The sequence below is a fragment of the Nipponia nippon genome, unplaced genomic scaffold (genome assembly GCF_047370975.1).
Source record: "Nipponia nippon isolate SJK-2023a ecotype South Korea unplaced genomic scaffold, ASM4737097v1 scaffold_14, whole genome shotgun sequence".
Lineage (NCBI taxonomy): Eukaryota > Metazoa > Chordata > Aves > Pelecaniformes > Threskiornithidae > Nipponia > Nipponia nippon.
In genome coordinates this window covers 14,445,945-14,464,886 of record NW_028262330.1, presented here as the reverse complement: position 1 = coordinate 14,464,886, position 18,942 = coordinate 14,445,945, and the positions used below count along the sequence as shown (strand labels likewise).

General features: G+C 38.9%; 1 protein-coding gene across 2 annotated transcripts in view; it reads left to right on the top strand.

The window, feature by feature from the left end:
- The window catches only part of GLP2R (glucagon like peptide 2 receptor), a 51,917-nt gene that overhangs the window by 15,679 nt on the left and 17,296 nt on the right, over positions 1-18,942 (top strand). For both annotated transcript variants that reach the window (XM_087750793.1, XM_009472031.2), the window contains 7 exons: positions 2,526-2,630; positions 4,775-4,896; positions 7,333-7,439; positions 7,684-7,840; positions 8,768-8,927; positions 13,711-13,771; positions 14,992-15,061. In XM_087750793.1, coding sequence (XP_087606919.1) covers positions 2,526-2,630; positions 4,775-4,896; positions 7,333-7,439; positions 7,684-7,840; positions 8,768-8,927; positions 13,711-13,771; positions 14,992-15,061 — 782 coding nt within the window. The remainder of the gene's footprint in view (positions 1-2,525; positions 2,631-4,774; positions 4,897-7,332; positions 7,440-7,683; positions 7,841-8,767; positions 8,928-13,710; positions 13,772-14,991; positions 15,062-18,942) is intronic.

Below are 18,942 nucleotides of genomic sequence, written 5' to 3'. Positions count from 1 at the left end.
AAAGGCGAAAACCATCAACAATGTTTAAAGCAATTCTGCCAATATGCATTTCCATGCTGAGAACTTAGAATCTGGGAATCTCCATAGTTTAGGGATTTGCATGGATGGCACATCATTTCTGAGTCCTAAGCAGTTCAAGGCAAGAAAACCAGGCAGTCACCTCTGTCAAAACTGTTATGCTTCTAGTACAACACAGTGTCAATTTGAGCACATAATGAAATGTCTGCCAGCAGTGTGATGCATCTGGGCTGCCTCAGGTCCCCAAAAAACCCAGGTAGGCAGGTTTTGGAATTGTTCCCTTGGAAGCAAGCAACTAACTGTTCTGGTTACCATGCAGGATGTTACCATGTAGACCAAAAGGACATGCAGGAAGGGCCAGGGTGTCACTCAGCTGAAGCATTCAGTTATCTAGTTCTTCACCGTTTACTTCATCATGCTATATTTTTATGTGATGATAAAATAATACTTGTTGCTAGATGCCGACAATATAAGTTTTTCTTCTATGTTGTGTAGATGTTTATCTGACTTCAAAGTTACAAAGGTGACTGACCAGAAGTCAGAAAAGTACTAATGAAGATACACAGTAGAAATGTTAAGCAGACTTTCTCAGAAAGAAAGATGTATTTGTGACAGAGGCGTCATCAGAACAGCATGTATGGCCAGTATGATAATAAAGCTGAGTTACCCTTACCTCCAGTAAAATTCACTTTCTAGGAAGTCTGATCATCCCCAGGCATGTGCTTTCTAGTAGTAGGATGCAAGTACTAAGAAAAATATGATCTCACTCCCAGAGTTTTGTTTTTTGTTGCCCTTTGACGTTTTCGAAATGCTATGCTTTACTGGTTTCTCTTTTCTCTTTCTTTTCTCTTCTTTTCTCTTCTTTTTGCTTCTTTGCTTTGCTTTTCTTTTTTTTTCTTTGCTTTTCTCTTCTTTTTTGCTTTGCTTTTCTTCTTTTCTCTTCTTTTCTCTTCTTCTCTTGTCTTCTCTTGTCTTTTTCTGTTTACTTTGGCTGTGGGAAATAAGGAAGGACAAAACACAGAAAGGTCAGACAAAGAAGCTGCCATAAATTACAGACTATGTGACTACACTCAGAGAGGCAAGAAGACAGAGTAATGAGGACTGCAGAGGGGACAAAAGTTTTCCTGGAAAGCAAGGGAGGCAAAGCACAGATCAGCCCAGCCAGTACACCTGCAAGATAGCTTACAACTAAAGCTCACAAGAAAGAAAGAAAAACAGTAGTGAGAAGCTAGAGATCAATGACCTGTGGGGAAAACCTGGTGTGCAGAAACCCTTAGCATGCTGCAAAAGAAGAGTGTATTATGGTGGGAAGGCAGAGAATGGTGGCTTTTGGTGGCAATTAGAACTAAGCCAGATGACCCAGGAGGCCACAAGCAGTGACACATGGCAAGATATTAGAGGGCAGCAGTTTGTAGCAGGCAATCAGGAGAACTACAGGGACTCAGAACTCCAGTTTTCATGAAATGGAGAAAAAAATATTTTTCCCCTGGGAGCCTACCCAATCCACACTTGAACAAACCTCGATCAGGTATCAGGGAAAGGAACAATAAAAATGCAGCTATAAATGTTAACAACTACACAGGTCATAAGGCAGATGGGGCCACACATGTTCAGCCTCAAAGGTACAAGGTACATTCTTAGTAATGAATGCACATACTGTGCTGTGTATTTTAGCAGAAACACCCTGAAAAGATGGTGGTGAGATAGCACATAGCTATCTTTGTTGCTCCTTGTATTCTTCCTACGCAAGTTTCTCAAAGTATTGCTATATATCACAGAAAAGAAAGCAGGACTTACTCTTCTAGCTTTGGATTGGCAAAAGGATTAAAGTTAAGAGAGAAGAACTTCATCTTATCCTAGAAGACAGACAGAAACTAACCAAGAGACTAGTGCAGCCATTAATGCATTTTATTTTATATTTCTGTAACCTGATTGCACCATTTAAATTCTGCGTTATCAAATGTTTTATCTTAACCTTAAGTCCTGTGAGTGATGTGATACCTGTGAAGCTTAAAACTGAACTAAGGTCTGAGATATTACCAGCTCCCTGACCTCTATTGCCCAAAGACTGAGAGGAGTCACTACCCCAGAATCTGGCAGTGGTCTCAGCTGAGAAATGGTGTCACAGGGGTCATGAAAGGTGGAACATCTTCCATTTACCAGCAAAAAGTCTGTGGCATGTACCAAAAACAGTGGGTGAGAGCATGGCTGGAATCTGTCTGTTACATTTGGGACAACAGAGGCCTCAGGATGATTTTGAGCAATACCCTCATCTCATAATGAAGTATGTAAAATCTTCTGCTGTTGTGTAGATCCAGGCAAGAAGGGTAGCAGCCATTTCTGCACTGTGCACTGAGCATTGCACAGTGAATGCACAGTTTATCTGCTACATCTTGTAAATACTCTGGAGTAGCTTGCTGGTTACCTGGAACAGTATACAATGGTTTTCATGATTGTCCATTGTCTGAACAACTTTTTGTAAAGCTTCTATTTGCTTCTCTCCCCAGGAATACATTGTAATGGGACATTTGATCAGTTTGTTTGCTGGCCTTACTCACCCCCAGGAAATGTCTCTGTTCCTTGTCCTTCATATTTGCCATGGTTGGAAAACGGTAATGTGAAAGTAGTATCCTCCCTTCGAGTTTATGCTGGGAAACCAGCTAAAGGACGGATGGTGCTGGTCTCTCTTGTCCCACTATACTTTGAAGTATATGAGGGCTTTCTTGACTCATCTCTTTTCACCTCTTTTCTGAATTGAGGCACAAAATTGTTGTTGATGTTTAATTATTTACTCTTTTTCTCCCTCCATGCTTGTTACAGCTCCATATTGTCTGCTATAAAGCAACATTTCCAAGATCGTGTAACCTTACTGCCAGGCCTTTATTGGCAGTAACAGATTTGGGGTGCAGCTTCTGAGGTTCAACTTCTGGGGTCCCCACTGACCCCAGACATGAAGCTCTCTCCCAGAAAGCTGGAATACCCAAACAAGGCAGCAGTCCAAGCAGTCAGCCCTCCAGTAGGACACACCACACCACCAGCAAGTGGTGTGGTGAAAAAACAAGCTTTCCAAGCAGCCTTTTCCTGAAGCGAGTGGAGCAGTGAGACTCTCAGGAAGGGAAAAAGAATAACATCTGCAGGAGCAAAACTGTCTAAAAGCAAACCACATCCCCTTTCTCTTAAAGAAATGAAAGGACATTCCTACAACTGCAGGCTAACATTTCTGAATCCTGCTACACAGCCTTTCATAGCCACACGTGGCTTTCTTAGCTGTGTTTCTAATATCATTTGGAAAGACCAATTGTGTCTGAGTCCTCTAGTTTATGGGAGACTACTATGGGCTGCTTATCCTAGCTTTCTCCAGTCCACCCCACACATGGTTTGTTCTGTAATGTCATAATTTGCTCTTTTTTCTCCTGCTAAACAGAAAGAGACCCAGCTTCTATCTAGTCTCCCAAACAACTGCTTCTGCCAACCATTTAGAAAAAATTCAGTTCTTCATAATAAACATAAAAGCATCTTCCTTCCCTCCATGTAATGGAGACTCTTTTTTTCTCTTTTTCTGTCTAAATTTCTACAAAAGCAAGACGTAAGACATTGCACCAGGTTATGAAGCTTTTAATTGTGTTCACAGTGGGGAACACAGTGGGGCTGCTGTGTTACAGCATCATCTGGCATTCTCATCCATGCTTCAGCGCTGTAGGAGAAGAGGCATTAGAGACAGCCCAGCTGTCTGTTTGTCCTAGAGATTTTGTGGGACTGGGGTTAGGGTTGTTTGTAGTCCCCATTTCTATTCCTGGTGCCATTTCCAAGGCATAGCTGTGTCTGTTCTGAGGCACCGATGGACTTGGACCAGAAACGCTTGGAAACTTGAAGTAAATTTATTGTGGTTTGTCATTATTGCCAAGCCTGAGCACTGAAAAATTAGGGTAGTCTAGAAACGAGATTTCTGATCACATTTCATAGATGCCTTGAGATTTTTTTCAGTGTTTAGTCTCCGCACAGAGCTCCTCCTCCATCACAGCAAACTGTGCTCCCAAAGCAGCTCTCTCAGTTCCAGTTATCCTGAGCGAAACGAGATATTCTGGTTGTTGCTGCAACGCCTAAACACTTCCTAATTCAAAAATGAATGAAAAAGCTCATGTCTGATTAGAAATAAATGGAAGGCAGTTGTTAAGGACAACATCAAACAAACATCAGCCAGGGTCCCCATACCATTCTTCTGATCTCATGGGCAAATTCTTAATTAGTATAAACTTGGACAATAGAGGGAAAACCAAGAAAGCTTCACCTGTTCACACCACCTGCTGATGAGGCCCCAAAGCACGTAAAAAAACCACCAGCCACAGGTGTTTCAGAGAAAGATCATTCCCTAATCAAACCATACTCTTCCTCCTACAATTTTGCCTGCACAGCCTGGGCAATGTTCTACCCATACTTGATGGAACTTATGAGTTTAATGAGGAAAAAGGAATAAAGTGAGATGTAGGCTTTTCTTTTGGATGCAGTAACTATGTATCTTTTGTAAATACCAGGTACATTCTGGGAATTTATTTCTGCTAGGTTACATTCCTACTTTGTCCTATGTAAATATGACAAATATATTGTCAAAGACAAAAGAAAAGGGTTTTTTATTCCTTTTTTGAGTGGGGCTGGGGTGGTGCCTATTGCTGTGCTGTAAGGGAGAAATCTTTAAAATGTTTATGAAAAATGAAATCTTTATTTTGACCTTTCAGACTAAACCTCTGTTTACTTTCAGGAAGTGTAGGAAATGTATACAGAGTCTGCTTGGATGAAGGGACTTGGCAAACAAAGGAAAACTCCACAGACATTTGGCGTGATAGTTCAGAGTGTTCTGAGAAAAATAATTTAAAAAAAAATGTAAGTATGTTTTATATTATGGTTTAATACTTTAATCTTCTTAATCCCTTCTTGAGTAACTGATAAAACATTTCCACTGAATACCTGCAAAAGATGTTCAGATTTCATTTGGATTACCAAATGGAAACCTGTTATTTTATTTAGAAGAAGCGGAGGAGGAAAGATTAAGGAGGAGGAGGATTCCTGCTTTAGATGCCACAGATTATTTTCTGTTCAGAGTCCAGTGTTCACATGTACTGAATTTCTCCTAATAAAATTGAAAAACAGTGCAACCTGACAAGCAAATGAGTTAAATTCAAAGCATCCCATCATCTGCCCCAATTCGCCGTAGTCTGCCAAGGCCAGACAACTTCATTCCCTGCTGCTTCCTGAGCCTTTTAGCATTTAATAAGCTGTTAACTGGTCCTTTCAAATTTAGCTATTCACAGACTGGAGGATTCATCATAATGCAAATGCCATCCTTCCCGGTCTGATACAGCATGCAGCCCAAGCGTTGGGCTTTGTCAGCAGGGGGGAATGGCTTTCCTGAGCTGGATACAGAGCAAACTAGGTACTCTCACCTCGACAGCGCACAGCTTTTTGTAGCGAAGATAAAATGAAAACAATTACTGATCAGTTCTGGTTTGTGAAGCTGGGAATCCCACTCTTGTTCTGTATCTGCAAAAAAGCCTGGCTTGTGTTTTCTGAGAGAAGGCAGTTGGCCTCAGCAAGCTCAATTCCACCACCTGAGTTAAGTTTAAGGTAAAGGACAGTTCAAGCAGTGAAACAGGGATCTGATCCTGGCGCCTGCTTGCACAACTGAGCAATGACATGCAACGAATGCAGCAGAGTTTCAGATAACAGTACAGCACGCAGCTTATCTGCTTTCAGCTTCTTGTAACTTCTTTTGCCATCGCGTTCAGCTTAGTTGATGTCAAAATTAAGTCTCTTAGGTAAGCACTATTACTGTGAATTATTTTTTACTTTTTAATACTTTATTGGGTGAGCACGGTTACTGTTTATTACTTTATTGAGTAACATTGCTTTATTGATTACTTTATTAAACACTATTAGTTCAGGATCCCCACATACTACCAAGTTTTTACTAAACTCTCTATATAACGATACCTGAACTCCTAAACTTACAGTTAATTTATACAAGTGTGAAAAATATTCCTCAGTACTGAGAGTTTTCCATGGTTTGTTGCCCATTCTGGATCGCAAACTTGTGGGTGGGAGACACATTAATTCATCTTGTGTGACAGCAGATGATTTCTCTGAACGCTTTAACCAGATTTCCTACTAACACTAAATGTGGGTTTGTACCTGTTTTGTTATATTTAGTGGAAAGCCTCAAGATGTTAGAAATAGCACAGAGCTAGTATCTGCATACATCGGAGAAATCAGCTTGATTTCATTTGCTTTGGTGTTGCAAAATTGTCGCAGCCAAGATGATAACTCATGCTTTTTATTAGGTTCGTGCCTGTTTGAATATTTTCATGGAGCAGAGTGACTAATGGCTGTGCTATGGGAATCTCCTGCACCCACGTTGCTCTCCCTGGGCACTTTCGCCCTCTCCAAGAGAGTTTCTACCAGCAGGCCGAGCTCACCCGTGCTACCCAGATAGTACTCATTAGCATAAATTGATTAGAGACAACTACTGGTGGGAAGACAGTTCTAAAATCCTTAGTGTTGAGCAGTAAGACAATTCACAAAGAAAACAGCAGAATCACCAAGGAAAAGACAGAGGTTTCAAGAAAATCTTTTCAGGCCAAATATGGATTATGAAAGTCACATATACTGTACCTCTATGTCCCTTCTGTAGAGAAGCTTTCCTTAAGCTAGAAAAGCAATATGAAGAGATGAGAGGTAGGTATAAGCAGCTAAATGGAAAAACTTAACAAGAAGAAATGTTAAATGAAGCAAAGTGGAAAGAAAGTATGAGTGCCCCCCTTCCTCCTCTGAGGTCTTATTCGTCATTCAAAGACATTCTAGACAACTCTAATTTAATAATTTTGATTTTTTTCTTTGAACTCATGGCAGAAGTCAGTCTATTTCAATGACTCTAGACAGAGCTGACTTTCAAAACCGTACAGACACAACTGATCTGTAATTGCGTCCCCAGGCCACACACTTAGTAATTGCACTTGTGTGTATAGGTTGAGTGAGTTGATCTCTGCAGTTATTAAACCACCATGATCCATTTGGTGCACGTAATCATGGCAATGATTAGCTGTAAATCAGACTATGAATGGTGTTTGTGCAGGAGCAATCTGGAAATGAGAACTGAGTGCCTTCGAATTTAAAAAGAACTAAGGCTGTCTGCAAGTGTCTCTGTCAGAAACCTCCCTTGGCTACCTTGCAACACAAAGAAGTTGGACACAAAAGTTTCTGAGCTGTGTTTGTGCTCTGCCCTCCTGCCTGCGTGTCTAATACATTTTTCTTCTTTGTTCCTAGGAAGAAGAACATAAATTACTTACCACATTACAGCTGTTGTACACTATAGGATATTATTTTTCTCTTATCTCACTTGTATTAGCTCTCCTTATACTTTCTTCACTCAGGTTAGTACCAATTTACATGCATTTTAGAAGTACAGACCCCAGTATGCACATTCTTCTTTTCATGTAATTGAATTTATTGCTTAGCTTCCAATGTAAATAACCTGTATTTTCCTAATAAGCATTATAAAAGCAATTCCTAAGAAAAATCCATTGATGGCAACGCTATGAATACAACAGTATTTTTTTTTATTTATGCAAATTAAATGTATCCCAGAGGATTTATACATTATTTTTTCTCCTACAGAAAACTTCACTGCACAAGAAACTATATCCATATGAATTTATTTGCATCTTTTATCTTGCGCGCCACAGCAGTTCTTATAAAAGACACTGTATACTACAATATTTACTCCAAAAGACCAAATGACGAATCTGGATGGATATTATACCTCAGTCCTGAGGTAACTTGTTAGTTCATTGCTAATGGTAAAAGTGTGCTGCTACTGGCCGTGAACAGTTACAGTTTCAGAAGTTTGCCATATGGGGGCAAGTTTTGAGGGGTTTGTTAGCTGCTCTTTGAATGCTGAAATTTTGCTGATAAAGCTTGGGGTAATCAAGAAAAAAATTCTGATTTGATAAGTAGTAATAGATTGATTTTATATGAAGCCTTGTATAGAAACAACCAATTAATCAATAGTTATATTTAGAAACATCCAATTAAGCAAAACAACTTACACCTGTAGTTTTTAGGAAGAAATCTACGCATTTATTTGGCACTTACATAACACTGTATTTATTCACTCACTATGCATAGCACAATGCAGTGCACACAAATCTTGCTTTTAAGACAATGTTATCAAACAGTGTATTTGCCGTGAAAGAACACTAAGAGAAAAAAATAGTTTAAAGGCTTTTCTGTACTTGGAAAATGTACTAATTTTCTTACACTTGTTTAGATAATGGAATAACAACATCTCTTATTTGCGACCACTGGATAAATTATATTTGTATGATGTTGTATGAATATAGTTTGCCCGTGTCAAAAAGCAAAATTACCTGCAAGATGTTAATGGTGACTATTATTTTAATAGCTCATCAATAAAAAGTCTGATATGCCGATCACATCGATCACAAAGAACACATACCCCAGCCTACACTGTCACTCTTTTCCTACTTGTCACCTCCATTCAAAATCTCTGACAATGTAGAAGCCTTTAAATTGTTGCACTCCCCTCCAGCCTCTCCCAAGCAGCAAGGAGAGTCTTGTGAGATATGTGACTGAACCATATGTGCTAGTTTTAAAACGGTTGCTAAAGTAACAAGAGAAAACCAGGATTTGTCAGAGCTTTTATATATTAACAATGATTCCCGGTCTCTCATTTCTACAGATTGTAGTCATTTGCAGGACTGCCCAGTTTTTCATGCATTACTTTGTTGGAGCAAATTATTTTTGGCTATTAGTAGAAGGAATTTATCTGCATACGCTACTGATAACTGTTGTACTCTCTGAAAGACGACTGCTACAGACATATATTGTAATAGGATGGGGTAAGTACTTAACAATTTCCAAGTTCTTGATTCTGTGGTACTTTTTTGAGTCAGTGGTGGATACTTTGTAGTGAAGAAAGAAAAAACCTGAACTCTTTTTTGTTTATTTGTTTTGAAGTCATTGATTGTCAGTAAAGGTATACCAGCAGTGTTACATTCATTGCAGTTCAGCTTGACCTGCAGATACAGGAAATTGGTGAATTGTTTCATAAGAAAACAGTAGCCTAGTGCACAGAACAAGAAGAAATTTGACTATATTTGGCTGTATTTTCTGTCATCACTGAATATTATGGTCCTATCGGCAACTTCATTGTCTTCCTTTGTGATAGAGCACCTACATAGCAAAGATGTCTAAGCATCAAAAATTTTCTTTTATATGTTCACCTTCGTAACCGACCTTAAAGTTCTAAAGTGCTCTTTAAGTTAGAGGACAATCTGATATGCTGCATGATTCAGGTCTCATATTTCAGGCATTTTTCATGGAGTAAGGACAATGAAATTATAATCATTACAGCTGGAATGCTACAACATTTACATGTTTAAAGGAAATTTTGGTTATTGTTATCAAGGCTGTGGCAAACTCTCTGTCAGTTTGACAGTACTTCAAGTCGTTCAGTTTTAGTTGACTAAAAGTTGTACCAGGCTCTCTCTGTAACAATCACAGGGAATGAAGACAATTCACTTTACTTCTCTTTGACATCTACCTTACCTCTTGAATTTTGAAATGGGAATTGGATAGCATCTAAAAAAATAGTCTACTGGAGAAATGCCTAGAATTAAGTGATAAGGCCCTTTTTCATGCTTTTCTAATATGACTGTATTAATTTATTAACAAAGAATCATTGCTGTAGAAAAATGTCAATGCTTAAAGCAAGATCCAAAACAGGACTTAAGCATCTAAAATACCACACAGGGAGAAACCTGAGAAAAATGTTTCAAAAGCATGATAGAAAACCCTGTTGAAGTACACAAGATAATTTAGGGCAAAACTAGCTGATCTGAAAGAATAAAGATCCATTAAAGAACCCAGAAACCTTAACTCTCTTTTATAGAAATAGCTTGTGGTTACTACTACTGACAAGATTAAAAGATATCTGACTTTTGTTTCTTACAGCATTTGAACCATGTTTTGAATACACGTGAGATAGTATTGTATGCACGGTTCTGAAGATGTCAGTACAACAGATTGCTTCACTTTGTGCACTGTGTAATATTGTTATCAGAGATCAATAAAAAAGTACTCAAACCCAGTAATTTTGGCAGTGGCACATTTAATTTTGCAGTATTAAATCAGTTAGTTACAAATAACTGTAAAACTCAGTTGACATTGTGCCAATTTTTTCCCTTTTGTTAACAATAAGAATACCCATGCTCTTTTCTTCTTGTTTTACAGATTTAAATCCAAAATAAGATTTTATCTAGCTTTCTGTAACAATAGAAGAACTCTAACAGACTGTTCATCAACTCACACCTCTTAGTTCTTTAAAGACCAGATAAAAACCAGCATATCTCCAGAAGTTAAGAAATTCAGGTTGTTTTAGTCTAGGCTCCTGAGAATCCGAGGAGTTCTGAGGCCCAGATGATAAATGCAGAGACTTCACTACTGATCAACATGGTAACAATTTAATAACATGGAAAGAGCTGAATGTACAGAACAAGGATTAAACAGAGGTGTTTGCAATGGGAACACACATGTTTTCAGAAATGTCAGTCCATGCATATAAAGCAAGTGCTGTAACCTTAGGAAAGTTTCATTTCTCATGTGTAAAACAAAAAGGATGATCTATTGTTTAAATCAAAATTATTTCATTGTATAGCATAACCTGATATTTTGACATCAGATCAGAAAGGAGCTTCAGGAAAAATCATTGCTTTTAATTGAGGAAGCATGTACAATGGGGAAAGGCATGTTTTATTGTATACTGGAAAAAAGCAGTTATTTTTTTCACATCTGAAACAGAAGTATTGATCTTCAAGCTAAGTTGAAGTTTACCTTCATCAGGTTAACATAGTACACAATTTGATGGAAATCAATATTTAATACCTATGATGAAGAGAGAAGAAAAGCCTAAAGAAACTAATCATTGATCATTTGGGACACGGTAGCTCAAAGTCAATACTAGATACTCAAATGCAGTCCTTCCAGCTTCCAAGGCAGATGTGAAATTCCACATATGAATTCTTTTTCACCAAATCCACTCACACATTTAAGCTGAGAAGGATATGTACATATATGCCAGTATATTACAGCTCAGATTTGGTGACTAAATCTAGGTACTTATTGCAACATCTCTGGGGATAATAATCTTTTGTCAGGACAAATACAAAACGGTAACTGGAATATTCAAATGATGCATTTTGGTACCCGGATAGAAATCTGCTAGTTAGAATTGTCTCAGAAAATTGGTCTTGTCCCAAAACATGTCTAGTTTCTCTGGGTAAAGGATCTTGATAAAAAAGAAGATAAAATACATTCCTATATCCTTTTCTGCACAGTCAGTGTTGAGTCCCAAGTATTCTGGACCAACTTCTTTATGTTTACAGGGAAATCAAGCAGTTAACATTAAAAAAAATAAAACTTTCCCGATTATTTAACTATGAAGTCAAGCTCCATATGATTAAAACAGAATTCTTAATTTTTTCATTCTTATGCCATCTCCCAACCTCTGTCCCTCCTCTGCTCCCCCAGTATGGTTTATGCTATGTTCATTGAGTGCTTTGAGTGGTGTTTTCATATCAGACTTCCTGTGGGTTCTTAGTATCAGGTAGTGCTTAAATCTTTAGTTTAGTCTACCCAATGTAGGAGGGGATTAATTTTATCTAACAAGGTTAAATATAGGTAACTAATACCGAGACTCTCTCTAGAACCAAAGGAAGAAGACAAGTACTTTTGAAGAGTGAATTATTTCAATGTTTAAGAGAAGTGGAATATTACCTTAATCCTTCCATGTATCTCTAGATGTAGTCACATTGGAAGTTGTCTTACGTCCTACAGCATCCTTACCTGTATTCATTCACTATGCTGCTGTGAAGATTATTTTTCAGGCTTGCAGTTTTGAACATACTATCCCATTTTTGGCATCCCTCCTTTTCCTTTTTTGCTTCTTCCTCATCAGACGTTAACTACTTTCCTTCACTTTCACACTCATTCCCATCCTTCCTCATCTATTAAATGTTTCTGTCAAAGCATAACACCACACTCCATTGACAAGCCTCTGGGCTTTCTCCTCTTCTGCACTTTACACTTCAGAGGGTCCTTCTTGCTATCTGTGACTTGATTTTTCTGTTGCCTCTCACAGATCTCTTGTGCTATATTAATATGGTTGTATTAGCATACAGGCTGCTGACACACGAAAACCACTGTCTTTCATGCTGGTTAGTGTTGTCTCATTACTTCCTCACTCTTCCCACTTCTCTAAATCCATTTGTTGCTTTGATCGTTGGAACAGGGGTTAATCATTTTATTCCTTCTTCAAACTGCAATAGGACAAATCTGTTAAGAAATTTGCTCACTAGTGTAAGAGTATAAATAATAATGATCATCTCCCTGTCAGTCCCCTCCATTTCTCTCATATCTGTGTCATATTCACTGATTTCCTAAAGGCCTTTTCCCACTAATTAACTTAATTTCTTATTTATATTTATTACTACTAAGATGGGATATCTGGCACCTATCTTACAGACATTTGTAGTACTGCTGCTGCTGAGCCAGCAGGGGTGAACCATGCTTACACCTACTGAGACAGACACACTTCCTCAGCTACTGTCCAGGCACTGCACTTGATAACATCACCTCATCCTCCCGGGTATCATCTTTCCTCACAGGACAACCTCATATTCCCTTGGACGTGTAGCTCCCTTCACAAGTGGTCCATGTCCTGATTGTTCTCTCAGACTCACTTATTGCACAAATGCTATCTCCCACCCAAGTGAGATCCTCTCTATCTCTTTCCCCATTTTACCCACTCAGATGTCTATTATCTCTGAGATTATTTTACTTCTGGCCCTTTCCCTGTATTGCCACCCTCCAGCTCTCCCCATGACCTTAGCTAGTGTCCCAGAATCCTGAATAGTTCCTGTTCTGGCCCCAGTGAACCACATCTCCTTTCCTTTCTGCCACATCCACCAGAAAATCTCCTGTGGGCTGAGAATCCAATCAAATGCCTGCCTTTTGTAGCTCACGTGCCTTGTGCTTGTGATTGAAGCTTGTGCCTGCACATTTGTAGACCACTGGAATAGTGTAGGAATCCTTTATATCAGGGTTTTTTTTCAGTCTGCAGTCCATGATCTCTAGGAGGGGGGACAACAATAGGGGAATGGGGACCACGGATTATCTTTAAGGGGTCCAGGAAAGGTAAGCCACGAAAACAAGCCTTTGTCAGTTGTTTTCATTAACTAGACAGCATTCCATGCCTCCACTGAAAACTCTTTAAGGTTCAACAAATAAGAATGTTAATAACTGGTGCCTTAGGTAGTCTGTGGCGCCTCAAGTGCCAATTATTTTGAATTCTCAGGGTCAAGAATTTAGAAGATTTGGACAGATCAGCAGTGTATGTGTGTATATATATGTATATATCAGTCTGAAAATGCAAGATTCAACTATACAATGAAATTTCATTTTGTATTTGAACTAAAAATGGGGAAAGCCAGGATCAGGTTGATTTTTGTACAGTTCTAAATGGAAGAGTGAAAAACATATGTCTTTGCACCACACACGAACATATGTGTGTCTTGTATAAACCATTCCACAATCTTGGCTGTAATTGACTCGTTTTCTTTTCAGTTGTTCCTATCCTGTTTGTGGGCCCTTGGGGAATAAGCAGATCAAAACTGGAGAACACAGGGTAGGTTACTAAATAAAATGTGCCTTAGAATACTGGCTTCCTGCTTGCTTAATTTTTCTGGAAGCCCTTGACAGTAATTGACACAAGTATTGACTACTAGATTATATTAAGATTATACAGCACCTATTAATACTTGTTACATTTTCTAGGTTCATTTTAGTACTTTTACATTAAACTACTTCTAGGAATTCTCAGATTTACGTATGCATAAATCAAGAAGTAGAATGAACATTCGCTGTTCCTGAAATGAAAGCTATTGCATCCAATGTTCATCTACTTACATGAAGCAAATTGTCAGCACAAACATCTTCATGGAGAGCATCTTGTTAGTAAGAAAAGGGGACCAGTGCTTTCCTTGGAGACCACCCACACTTTGCGTTTAATTAGTACTCACTGCCATTTTGAAAAAAAAATATTGGTTATGGAGGATAATGACAAAAACTGATATTCACTAAAAGCGGATAGTAAATGAATGTGTTCAGTATTCAGTGAATGAATCAGTAAGAGTAACTCGCACTAGTAAGCATTAGTTTTCCAGTCTTCTGGTCTTCAATGATGCTGTTAATGGCACCACATAAACTTCGGGGTTTATGTATGATTTTTTTTGTTCCCCTTTTTTATTCATGGTTCCTAGAGAGTTTTGTTTGGAACACCAACATAGTTATTAAGCAACAATATCAGTCTCATAGAGTTAGATGTTATAAAGACGATAAATGACAAGCCAAGATCCTAGAGAGTTTCATGCTAATTAGCAAGAAGGAACATGTGCATAGGACAAATTAGAAGGTTAGAGCAGGAGAAAAGGAGATAGCTTCAAGGAAACATACTTTTTAGCAGGTCAAGAACCATGTTCACAATTCATAGTTTACCCATTTCCAGTTTCCAGTTTCAGATAGATAAATTTGAGTAGGATGAATTCCATTATGAAGGTTTGGTGCCATGTACAGTTGTTGTGTGGATCCAAAGACTGAGTTTGCCAGATAGTTCTGAAGTCTGAGGTCTAGGGAAACCTCTCTCGACATTCTGGTGGAAAGATCTTCAGAATAAATACAATTACAGTCGTTGGTGAGACTCTTCCTAGTTTTATTGAATTTCTTCTGAGTGCCACCTGAAAAAGTTGAACTTTGTCAACTTCCTTTTGAAATATATACATAGGTTATGTAAGCTTTCTAATTTTTTTCTATGAAAAGGATGTAATTATACTTTAAATTATTCTTCAGGTGCTGGGTAACAAACGAACACATGGGAATCTGGTGGATCATCCGAGGACCAATGTTGTTTTCCATTGCAGTAAGAATTATTTCATCTGTTCCTAATATCATGCAGAAGTGTGGTTGTCTTTGGTGACCCTTTCTCCAAGTATAATCCAATTCTTGAATTAGAAAAGATGAGACAGAAAAAATTGTGAATGAAGTTTCTTACTGTGGGTGGATAGGCATAACTTCCTTTATGTCTATCTACACACAAGAAAGATATCAATGTCAACCTCTCAAAATGCTGCTCTTTGCCTGTGCAGTGAATTCTGCACAGCTCCAGCTCCATCAAACATGTAGCCTTTTGCTTCTCATATTTTTTGCTTCTCATATTTTTAACTTCTCATATTTTTACTGTCATTTTCTCAATGAGCAGGTTACTTAGGAGAGTGCTACCATGTGATGAGCACCACTAGAAAGGTCCAGATTCTCTATAGAGGAGGATCCTATGATAACAAGGATGCAGAGAAGTAGCGACAGAAGTACTGATGGTCATGGGGAGAAAGCATTCACATAATGAAAAAAATTAAGCATAGCATGACAAGACTGAGTTATGAATTTTTTTCTTAAATAAATGCAAAAATGTACACCTGAAAGGCGGTGATAATGAAGAGATGGAAATAGCATGATCAAAACAACTCATGAGGGTATGATTATGAACACAGAATTTTGATAGGTGGGACTATGGTGTGTGTCAAGAATATGTTATATTCTCATGCAGTCAGCAAGGCATAAAAGGATTGGAGGAATAAGTGATTTGGTTAGCTAGAGAGATGCAAATGTTGTAGAGGAGAGATGTACTTTATTCATGTATGCAAATGTGTACAGGGAGTAAAAGGACAGCTCAAAGTGTAATATTGAGGAATTGATGCATTCAATGCATCGGTCGGAAAGGAGGGTATTGGTTTCTGTTACACTAAAGAAAAGATGTGGAAATTAAAACTTTAGAGAAGAAATAATGGACTTTGTTTTGCTGCTGCTGCTGTGTTGGAGAGAACCGTGTGAGAGAGAAAGTGGGTATAGTTGGGACTGAGCTGTGAAACAGAGAAACACACTTAGTAGCCATCAAAAATAATAATATAATAATAATGATTAGATAGACAATGGAGGACTCTCTATCAAAAAAAAAAAAAAATTGCAGTGGAGAGAAGAGCCAGAAAAGAAAACAAAAAGTCCTGAAAGGTGAGAGGAGGCAAAAGAGAGCATTAAGAAAGACTGAAACTCTTCCAAAACTGAGGGAAATGTCAGGATGGACGAAGTCCAGACCTGAGGTGATCTGAACCAATTTCTTCCTGGATATTTCTAATTCTGAAAGAAGACTCAATCATCAGTTTACTTTTTGAGGGCCTGAGCAGAAAATACACAGCTAGTGGAACACGACTAACAGAAACAAATAATAGCATTTCTGTTACATCAAAGAGATCAAGTGTTTTGCTTTCATTGTAACAAAATTAAGTTCACTGATGTTAGTATGCTCAAGCCAGAGCAAGTCCCCTGAATAATAGGAAATTAAACAAACCTAAGAGGCAGGAATGTATTCTGAAGTAATTTGAAGACTAGCTCTTGGATGGAGACAATCAGTAATTTAAAAATACCTTTTAATTAAGCTATTATTTCTGCACAATTTCCTTTCAGCCAGTGACCCAATAGGGCATAATCTTTGCTGGTGTAAATCAGTGCAAAGAACTGAGGATGTGAACCACTGTTTTTAACAAGAGAAGTAACGTCAAGATTGAATGTTACATCAAGGACAGAGCACACTGGAGGAAGTGATTATTCCTCTCTGTTCAGCATTTGAGAGAGCGCATCTGGAATACTATATCCATTTTTAAGACATTAGCATACTGGAGACAGTCCAGCAGAGGCCATCAAGACTATTGGGGCCTGGAGCACATGATGTACCAAAAGAGGCTGAGAGAATGGGGTTTGTTCAGACCTGAGAAGGCTAAGAGGGGATCCAATTGCTGTCTTCAGTAGCAATAACGATGAGTGCATACGGGGCCAGAGGGGTACAGCAAAAGGATGGTAGAAAACAGACAAGAGCTGTAACATGCAAAGTCCAGGCTAGGTATAATGATATTTCTAAAGATAACTTTCTAACCTTAATTCAGATGTTCTTATCACTACTTGGAGAGCTCCTGTCATCATCACCCAAAACTAGAGGAAAATACTTTTTCCTGAGTTTTTTTCCTTCATTTTTCATTGTAATTAGTGCCATTTTTGTCCTTTGATATTTTGGAACAAATAAGATATAGTTTCCTACTACAGACCAATACACAGAAATATCAAGGTGGACATAAAGTGACAGAATGGATAAACTTTTGTTCAAAATCCCTCTAACTAAACTTGGCAAAAAGACAGGTCAGCTTACATTTATCTGTAAATAGATAAATACACATATAAGTTATTCCTCTAACATAATTTTTAATCATTGCTTTTTTATATTACATTTTGGGATCTTCTGCCTTGGTGCTATTTCACAGATTCAGATAGCCCCAGCAGTTTAATTTATTCTGAGCTTGTAACCTCTGATCATTACCAGTGCTTATAGTCATTAAGTATTAGAAAATACAGAAAAAGTGTTAAAGATACAGCACTATGTAAGACTTTATGGACATTTTATGGAAGCTGGTGAAGGGTCTAGAGAACAAGTCTTATGAGGAGCAGCTGAGGGAACTGGGGTTGTTTAGTCTGGAGAAAAGGAGGCTGAGGGGAGCCCTCATCGCTCTCTACAACTACCTGAAGGGAGGTTGTAGCAAGGTGGGGGTTGGTCTCCTCTCCCAAGTAACAAGTGATAGGACAAGAGGAAATGGCCTCAAGCTGCACCAGGGGAAGTTTAGATTCGATATTAGGAAAAAATTCTTCACTGAAAGGGTTGTCAAGCATTGAAACAGGCTGACCATGGAAGTGGTTGAGTCCCCATCCCTGGTGGTATTTAAAAGACAGGTAGATGTGGTGCTTAGGGACATGGTTTAGTGGTGGACTTGGCAGTGATAGGTTAACAGCTGGACTCGATGATCTTAAAGGTCTTTTCCAACCTTAACAATTCTATGATTCTATGACATCTTTCTACAGAAGAATAAACAGCAGCTAGAGGACCGTTGAAGCTGTTTCACCCCCCAGCAAAGTGTATAGAGGACCAGGCTTAGCTTCTTCCTGCGATGACTTTCTTAAACCTAATTGCCTGTCTGTTGAGTCTTGTAGTATTGAGTCCTTGAAGTGGTGAAGGAGATGTGGCAGCTAGACCTTTTCCTCATGAAGCATAAGCTGGTGTACAGGCCAAAAGTTCCTAAACTTTTTCTTGTGAGATATAGAATCATAGAATAGTAGAATCATTAAAGTTGGAAAAGATCTCTGGGATCATCAAGACATCATCTTTATCAATGATCTGGAGGAGGGGATCGAATGCACCCTCAGTAAGTTTGCAGACAACATCAAATTGGGTGGAAGTGTAAGGTAGGAAGGCTCTACAGAGGGATCTGGACAGGCTGGATCAGTGGGACGAGGCCAATTGTATGAGGTTCAACAAGGCTCAGTGCCAGGTCCTGCACTTAGGTCACAACAACCCCATGCAACACTACAGGCTGAGGGAGGAGTGGCTGGAGAGCTGTCTGGCAGAAAAGGACCTGGGGGTGTTGGCTGACAGCCGCCTGAACATGAGCCAGCAGTGTGCTCAGGTGGCCAAGAGGGCCAATGGCATCCTGGCTTGTATCAGGAATAGTGTGGCCAGCAGGACTAGGGCAGTGATCGTCCCCCTGTACTTGGCACCGGTGAGGCCGTACCTCGAGTACTGTGTTCAGTGTTGGGCCCCTCACTACAAGAAAGACATTGAGGTGCTGGAGCGTGTCCAGAGAAGGGCAATGAAGCTGGTGAAGGGTCTGGAGCACAAGGCTGGAGAGGAGCGGCTGGGGGAGCTGG